This window comes from Microtus pennsylvanicus, chromosome 8 (assembly GCF_037038515.1).
Source record: "Microtus pennsylvanicus isolate mMicPen1 chromosome 8, mMicPen1.hap1, whole genome shotgun sequence".
NCBI classification, from domain to species: Eukaryota; Metazoa; Chordata; class Mammalia; order Rodentia; family Cricetidae; genus Microtus; species Microtus pennsylvanicus.
In genome coordinates this window covers 85,225,436-85,234,949 of record NC_134586.1, presented here as the reverse complement: position 1 = coordinate 85,234,949, position 9,514 = coordinate 85,225,436, and the positions used below count along the sequence as shown (strand labels likewise).

Sequence of the window (9,514 nt, the reverse complement as noted above, 5' to 3'; positions counted from 1 at the left end):
CTTAAGTGATGGTTTGAACACCCATGTGCAGACAGCTTAACCTCCAAAGCCTTCACCTCTGAACCATTTGAAGCTTTATTGTATTAATGTAGGCTGGACCTGGAGGCCACAATGTTCAATACTACTCTCTAATTTGTTCCATCCCACGTGATGACTAAACTACCCAATGACCCACGCAGAAACCAGAAGCAACTGGAGCCATCAATGCCAACTTCTAATCACTGGCTCCTACTAATTTTGCCTCTCTTTTGGGAACTCTCACTTGTCACTTCTACTCTGCCTTTCTCTATTTGGAACAAAAACTGACATGCGAAGTCCTTCCAACACTAAAACTACATGCCCGTTTTGTTCTAAAGCCAACTTGGAACTGCTTGTGGAGACCCAACCTTAACATTTGCCTGTTCCTGTGCCTTTTGCCTTTGTTTTGTTTGAGGCAGTGTGTCATGTAGCTCGGGTTAAATTCAAATATACTTTGAAGCCAAGAATGGCCTTGAACTCCTGATCTTGCTTCTGCTTCCCAAGTTTCAAATTATAGGTGCACACTACCGCTACACATGGCTTCTGCACTTCACAATCCTCTCCATGGAATGTTCCCCTCACACACCTCTTTTCTATACTTGGATTTTCAAGATACTGTTAAGACACCATACCCATCGGTAAGAAAACGTTCAAAATTGCAAAGAGTGATTTTTTTTTCTCCTCCAGCAGTGCCTCAACTAAGACATTGGCCAGTGTTGCAATCAATATAGTTTTTGTGTGATTATTCGGGTCTAGGTAGCCGGGAAACTAAAGTGTGGTCTCAGCTTACAATGGTTAGTTTAACCAAGACTTAGGTTCAGATCATCTCTTCAAGTCATAAAGCATATCAGCAACACAAGGAAAACGTGCCTTTTTATCTTCTGCTCTAGCTACATTTTTCTCTAGTCCAGTGGTTCTCAACCTTCCTAATGCTGTGACCCTCTCATACAGTTCCTCATGTGGTGGCCCCAATCATAATTGCAATTTTGCTGTTATGAATTGTATGTAAATATCTGTGTTTTCCAATGGTCTTAGGCAACCCCCATGAAAAGGTTGCTTGGTCCCAAAGGGGTTGCAACCCAAAGGTTAAAAAAAAAAATCACTGCTCTAGTCCCTCTTTCCTTCGTGTTCTGTTTTGTAGCTTTACGTGCACAAGGAACGAAGGTTTGGCTACTATAGGATTTCCTTACTGGAAATTTTACTACTTCTGTCAGTCAATTGCCTCATCTGAAGGAGTTCCAGACAGTAACAGAATCCTACTTAGAGGAAGAAAACCAGGATGGTCAGCTAGATGGCTCAGCAGGTAAGTGCTTGTCACACAAACCTGATGACTCAAATTCCATTGGATGTGCAGTCTTTGGGGCCTGCCATATTAACACCTCCAAGTGACCCTTCAAAGACATGACATGCTTTTGGGATAAAAGCACTGTGAGGAAAATAGTGGGCACTAATCTGACATCAATAGTTGCTATTAAGTCAAAAGCAGGAGGAAGCCTGACTCCATCACTCCCAAGCATTCCGAAGATAACTGTACTCTTAAAAGGAGAGAGGGCAATGGCTGTGAAAGTTTCCAAGAGCATCAGTTCCCTCCGAGTTCTAACATACAATTCACTGGGCAGCTGGAAGGAAATCCAATTTAGAAGGGTAAAGATGGAAGAGAACAAAACAAGTGTATATATCCAAACCCCTCCAAATCATTTCCAAAAACAAATGCATGCTGAGTGAGATTCCTATCGTGATAATCAACCAAACTATAATGCCAAGGTCAGTTCTTAAAAAGAACAGAGAGTGACATTAACCAGTGTTTGTCTTCTGTTTCCCTTAGCAGAGTGGAGGCTACCGAACATTTCACCTGCCTATCCCACACCAGACTACAGTTAATCAAGTCCACCTAGCACAGTGCCCAAGATATAACGAGCACATACATACTTGCAGGCTAAGAGAGAGAATTTAGATAAAAAAAAAAAGCCCAAAGGTCACTTCAGGTCTAAAAGTTATAGATAGAGCATTAAATAATTAGATCAAGATTAAACTATGCCTTTACTGTAGTTCCCTATGGAAACTAAAACTGGATAAATAAAATCCAACTTTATTTCCAACGTCCTCAAAGTCTGATTGTGCCCCAAAAGCAATTTAAAGGTCTTTTTTAAAAGTAAACATTCAGATATAAAAACAAATGTTTGAAATAATCTACTTGCTTCTGTCCAACGTAGTTTAGACAACAAAATTTACAATTAAATTAAAACTATACTCTCTCAACGGGAAGAAGAAAGCCTTTCAGTTAAGAAATCCAGAGACATAATTAAAATCTAAAGAAAACATAACAAGATGGTGGTACTTACTAAGCACAACATGCGCTCTTTGTAGAACTAGGCACTTCAGAAAGACAAGCAGTCCTGCAGATGCAGCTAACAGCACTCGCAATCACGCGAAAGAAAGACGTGTTTTTCTTATCATCTTTATTCAAGTATTTCACAGCAGTTATATTACAAATTACAGTAAATGTTCAAATTCCAGAATTCAAAAATTAAATAATTTACTCCAAACTAATGTAAAATGAAGTCAAATGTAAAACATCAATTTAACACAATTCTAAATTAAACTACAAACCCAAAATAGACTGTAGTTGAAGTCTACTTAATCTACAAAGTAGACATACATGAACAAAACCAAATAGGACTCCCAAAGTCTAAACAACCAAATGTACAAAATATAAAAGATGCAGGTACAAGCCCAAATTCAAGCTTCCAAAATGGTTACAAATAATAATTATAACAGCAATGGCATTCAGCTACGGGACCTGACACTGAAGAAACCTACTGATTAGCACCATAGCTGAACCAACTTAATCAAAACAAGGGAAGATAAGAAATTACCACCCCACTCCCTAAAAATAAAATCCAGTAAACCTACAAATACATTGGCATATGAGAAAAATCAAGTCATGAAAGGACATTAAAAAATTAATCACAGGTAAGATTCAAGCTCAAAAACACAATTTATTCCACAGCCATCAGTTTCAAACCTAATGCAGTTCCATCATCTTCAAGAAGCTCCCAGGGTTCCCACAGCTGAGCATGAACTTTTGCTTGGCTGGGCTGGTATACATAATTTATTTATCTGAGAGCAAGGTTTTACACAGGAGCTTATCACATATAATGCTCACATAGGAAGTAAGAACAGAGGTCAATTTGTACATTATTTTTGCCAATGCTATACAGCAAAAATTAAGAACTTTACAGAAAGGTAAACAAAACTGCGTCAACTTGGATAATTTCACAAGCTGCTTTTATTTATAGAACCACCAGATATCTGTAAAACTGGTATAGTATGTTTCTCTTTGGGGGGAAAGGGGCCTGAAGAGTTGGTGCGATTTCTGCTCATCTCCCCCCTTGGCATGAGACTGGCTTTGTCTTTGAGACCTAAACTGTTCAAAGTGGCAGTTCCTATACTGAGTTTTCCTCTGATTTCTCCATCTATATCAAGGGTAAACATAAAATAAGACGTGATCTTTTGATAGCATTTTTAATGCTTAAATAAATAAATTTCCTTTGTCAAACTCACTGATGGCTAAAATCTTAATTCACGTGCAAGATTCGGAAACCTTAGAACATGTGCGGTTTTCCTCCGTTCACAAGTGCTGCTGTTACTTGAACAGAATGCTTCTGAAGTAGAGAAACTGGAATAAATACTAAAGAAGAAAATAGCACAGCAAGAACCTGAGACTTGCAAAAACCCTTTTACCAGAAACTCGCTACAAAAAATCTGCTACATCTTATTTCATCAAATCTTTAAATTCTGTAACAATTTCCATCAAAATACAAAATGCTAATGTATTAGACAGTAAAATAGTTTGCACTGGTATGATGGTAATAAATACTAAATAAAGCATGAAAATCCTCCCAATAATCAAATTAGAGGTTTCAAATCACCTCCCCTTTAAAATGGTTCATCGTTAATCACACTTGCCCACCTTAAAAATACAGTGTGTCTACATGGTAGCATCTTGAATTACATGACTAACTAAATGTCATGAAAACCTCAGACCAGGTATAAAGAAAACAAGGATCATTGAAAAAAAAATCAAGCTAGAAGACGGTGAACATGAAGGTAAATGCAAAAGCACTTGGGATTACTGCAGTAGCTGAGGCCAGCGCGAGCTCTCTGCACACCACCACAGCCAGAGACAAGGAGACAGGTACCTTAGCTTCAGCGTGTAAACGGTGGCAAAGTGTTACAGGACCCTGTAAACACTGTTGGTAACTAAAAACAAAAGCTGAGGTAGCTCAGTATCTCTGCAGTAGTCCTCGACCATGTGCCTTAATTAAAACCCAAATATGTGTTGCATATATTGGAAAGACACACCTGCAGCTAACGGCTATAATAAAGGAATATAGCAAGCCAATTTGTCAGCAAAATTTTCTGTACTTTGTTTAAAAATTATCTCATAAAAAAATGTCACTGCATTCCCTTTGCCTCTTTGCAACTGCCTAGACTGTGTCTCCAAATTCTCAGAAAGTTTTGTAAAATTAACAACCCATAATTATTTTCATAAGCACAATCCACAGAAATCACTCAACAAGATCCAAAATGATTCCAATCAAACTGAAGCATTGTGAAGATGTAAGCATGGGACAGGGTTAAATGTTAACACTGTTATTCAAGGACATACCAGAGCTCACTTGTAATTATACAGAAAATGAGTTTTAAAGAGTTTCAAACAAATTCCTCTTTTCTGTCCATTTGGCAAGTCCTGGCTTTAAAACAAAGCAATAACAATTGACTATACATGAAAACCACTTTTCTCTGGTAACTCAAACATGAATAACTATTAAATTGCATCTGACAGAAGAATGGCCACCAACTATTTATTTTCTGGTCATCATTGTCAGCAATATGGAGAAGTACATGGGGTTTTGTGGACTGTTTATCATTTGCTGCTGTTTTAGTGTGTGTTTTTTAACTGGAAACACACCACAGGAAAGAGGACAAACTAGCATATCACGTGGATTACTGAGTATCTTGATTGTTTTGAGAACAAGACAGGCATTTAATACAGAATACTGTTGTCTCTTAATGACACTGAGTATCAAAACTTATTTTCAAGGTTGTAACCAAATAAAACATTCTAATTAATTTGCTACAAATGAGCCCATCCAGTAAGCCTCATCTTTCTCAAATGAATAAAAAGGCACATTAAAGGCAGTTCTAAAGAGCCTAACCTAATTTCACCTAGTTTCTTCAGTTGTCCACCAGAATACACCATAGCCAATTCTAAAACAGGTCTTAGTCCATTACTTGGGGGTGAGGGGATGGGGTATGATCAGAGATAGAAAAGAGGAAAAGAAAAAGAAAAAGCAGGTCGCCCACGATTTCCAACAATTCAGCACAATTAGAACTGCCCCATCCAGTTCCCTCTGGTATGCTGGTCTGCTCCCTAAGAGACTCTCCAAGAGGGCAGAAGAGAGGGGCAGAGCGAAAGCAGTTTCCGTAGCACCAGAATCTCCAAGCTGTGGGGTTGTATTTTTTATTTGTGGAAAATACAACATGTTTCTGAAGTTTTGTTTGGTTCTTGTAGGCTGGTTGGTTTCAGGTACCTGAGACAATAGCACCAAATTCAACAGAGAAAGAATGAGTGAGCGAGCACTTTACACCAAGACTCTGCGCAGGATTGGTGCAATCTGAAAGAGAATGGCTCAGAAGACCGCTCGGCAGGAGCAGATTGGAGAGGAGAAACCACTCATCTCACAAGTTCATAGGAATGTCTCAAACATATGAACCGTTCTTTCCATCTCCTGGAAGAGAAAGAAGTAACTGTTATCCACTATGGGAGACAAAGGAATTTCTCACCACAAAAGGCTCACATTAAGCTTTTAGTAAAGAATTTGAGATACAAGTTCAAATTTGAATATTTTTACAACTCTGCTGTAAAACCATCTGCCCTAGACAATTCTAAGTACTGCTTATTTTATTCTTTGGCAACAGGGATGGTAAAGATAGCATCATTCAATAATTTACGATGCCAAATACTGCACTAAGAAATATATTCCAGATATATATTTATATAAGTAAATAAATAGGTATATAAGATATATATTCATGCCCATATGAAGTGTACATACATATATATAACTTAATTCCTACAATGATTTCGAAATCGTTGAAAATATTTATTATAAGGCCCATTTAAAAAACAAACAAACAAACAAACAAACCTGAGGGAGGCACAGAAGAAAATAATCTGGTGGCCACTAAGTGGCAAGATCAGAATTTCATTTTGTTGTATTGTTTGAGAGAGAGGCTGCGGTAGATAGCCTTGGCTGGATAAGAATTATTTATGTAGCCCAGGCAGAGGTCTAATTTACAATCCTTACAGTCTGGGCCTCCAGAGCCCTGTGACTGCAGGAGTCTACCACCACACCCAAAGTCAGAAGAGGGACTCAAGCAAGCTCGGGTCAGCATCTGTACCTCTCTTACTCAATACACCTTACTGACTACTAAAACCAACAGCATGTGTTCATTTCAGGAAAGTTTATGACAAAATGAGGCTGTACCTTATTCCCACATCCCTCCTTCCATTCTATCCCAGATGATCAGGGAAAAGGGCTAAGGGAGCTGCTCACCACCATCAGCAACATACACTGTTCATTCTACCAACCCTCCCATGCCTTAGAGTAGGCCTCTAGAGTATAAAGATTCCAAATCCCACTCAGAGGAATATGCAGTTCATTCAAATTTCTTTGAAAAAGTTGTAGAATTAAAAAAAAAAAACATGCTCAGTGGTGGTGGTGCATGCCTTTAATCCCAGAAATCGGAAGGCAGAGACAGATGAATCTCTCTGAGTTAGAGGCCAGCTTGGTCTACAACATGGAAAAACTCTGTCTGGAAAAAAAATACATACACACATACCCCTGTAAACTGTACTACATTAGGATAGACAAACACCAAATGTATCTTTTCTACCTTCATACAGTTCTAACAAAATCTGATCTGTATCAATATTAAACAGATTATTATCTGATTAATCAGTTATTCTATGTGATCAATTAAAATCACCTACTCAATGGCTTATGATTTACTGCTGGGAAAGAAAATCAAATTATAAAGCAAAATATACAATATGATCAAAATTTTAAAAACATACTCACACATTAATAATAAGTATTATGGAAAGTTAGGTATTGTAAAACATTGGAAGACATTCCAAATGACTGTCAGGTCGTCAGGTCCAAAGCCCCTCTTCCCCCAAAAGAGAAGTGAAGTGACACTGCCCTAAACAGAAGGACTCTGGCCAGGTAAACAGAAGGGTTGTTGCCAGGTACACAAGCCTAAAGGTTTCTGTTTCCTGGAAAAGCAGATCTAAATGGTTTCTGTGCGCCAGAAACCATCCTTAATCCTCCGGGAATCTCCTTTAACCTTCCCCAAAGGTTAACTACCTCTAGCAAGGGCATCTAGGTCTGGATCAATCCGGACAACCTGTATTAGCTCAGCTCACCACACTGCTGACTATTTTAAAATCTGCTTGCTTTTCCACCATTTTGCCCTTCTTTCTGCCTCCCTCAGATGGCCTTGGTAGTTTAATTCCCAATAAATCTCACTTAAAAGACCCTCTAGATGGCAGGGGGTGGCAGTATTTTTTCTTTTCTCATTTCTGGAAGCTTCTATATATTGTATAACTTATATAGCTTTGAAAAAGATAAAACTCATAAAATATAGTTATGAAATAATTGAGAATTACAGGCCAGGCAAGGCTACACCTAATACCCTATCTCAAAACAAAAACAGAACAACAAAAAATAAAATTAAAATGTGATAGAATTTCACTAGTCTAGAATCCAAACAAAGAAAGCACATTGTGTTTGGTTGTGTTTTATCAAGTGCAGCATGTTTTGGAATATGTTTCTGCTTGTGTGTGTGTGTGTGTGTGTGTGTATGCATATATTTTTGTCTTATTGATTTTTAAAAATGTGAACTTATCTTCTAGTGGTTTTAAGTTTTAAATTTTATTTAATTGTAACTAGCACATATTATTTATACAGTTAGCATGATTCACTGTGATATTTCCATATATACATATATCATGAGTTGAAGAGTCTGTAGAGGGCTACTGAACTATAGTTACAACATCTTTTGAAAGCATTTCTAAAAACCATCCTGAGAGGTAACTCAGACACAGAAAGACAAACAAGCTATGTTCGTCTAATATCTACTCACTCTTAAGTGGATATTAGACACAAAGCAAAGGATAAGCAGCCTATAGCCCACAACCCCAGAGAAGACAGGAAATAAGGAGACCACTCAGAGAGAAATACATGGATCTCACAAGGATCCACCTGCCTCTGCCTCCCAAATGCTGAGATTAAAGGCATGCGCCGCCACCACCTGACTTGCTTCTTTTATTACATATGTAATTTATTTATTTTTATTTTATGTGCATTGTGGTTTTGCAAATACGTATGTGAGATCTTGGAGTTACAGACAGTTGTAAACTGCCATGTGGGTGGAGAAAATTGAACTCAGGTCCTCTGGAAGGGCAGTCTTAACCACTAAGCCAACTCTCCAGTCCCACAAGAGTCTCTTTTCTATATTCTGGTTTCATTTATACCCAGAAAAGTGATATAACAATCATATGGTTATTCTATTCTTCGTTTTATCCAGAAACATCTGTATTATTTCCCAGAGTGGCTAGCTTACATTTCCACCAACAGTGTTTAAAGGTCCATTTTCTCCACACCACTGCTAGCATTTGTATTATTTTTTCTATCTTAAAAACTACTATTTTAACTGAATTGGTAACTCATTTGTTTTGACTTATAATTGCCTAATGACTTATGATATTGAACATTCTTTTGCATATTTATTGAAATCTATCTGTTTCTTAGTTAGTGTCTATTCAGATCATGTGCCAATATTACTTCAACTCGGTTACTTTTTGATTGGTAATGTTACTCTGTTGATGTTGTTTTTTTTCCCCTTTGCTGTGTGTGTAGAAGGCTTTTTCATTTGATGTAACCTTAATTGTCAATTTCTGCTTTTGTTTCCTGTGTTTTTGGAGTCCTATCCAAAAAACCATCGCCTGCACCAGTATCTTAAAATGATTCCTCTATACTTTAGCACTCAGAGATCTTACATTACGTTGTATGACTTGTTTTGAGGTTTTTAGGTAGGTTGATTGTTAAGGCTTTAGGCTTCGGTTGGCTACATGTGGGTATCCAGTATTCCCTGAAGCATTTGTTAGAGAGACTGCTTTTTCTTAAAAGGATATTTTTACACTTCTTTGAAAAGAGCTGTAAAATCACTATTGTGTTGTCTATACTTTTGTTCTTTTTTGTTCGCGACTGGGCAGTTTAAGTTCTTTTGTGCATCTATGTGAATTTTATCACTATTTTTCCTAGTTCTATGAGTAATGTCACTGGTATTTTGGTAGGGATTTTATTGAATCAGCATATTATTTTTTTCAGCATATTATTTTGAGTAGTATAAATATCTTAACAAT

At 37.5% G+C, this 9,514-nt stretch overlaps 1 protein-coding gene across 1 annotated transcript in view; it reads right to left on the bottom strand.

Moving 5' to 3' along the window:
- Window positions 1-2,460: 2,460 nt before the first annotated feature.
- Window positions 2,461-9,514, bottom strand: part of Atad2b (ATPase family AAA domain containing 2B) — a 133,603-nt gene continuing 126,549 nt past the window's right edge. Inside the window, 1 exon segment of the mRNA XM_075983967.1 lies at window positions 2,461-5,813. Coding sequence (XP_075840082.1) covers window positions 5,772-5,813 — 42 coding nt within the window. The 3' untranslated portion in view covers window positions 2,461-5,771.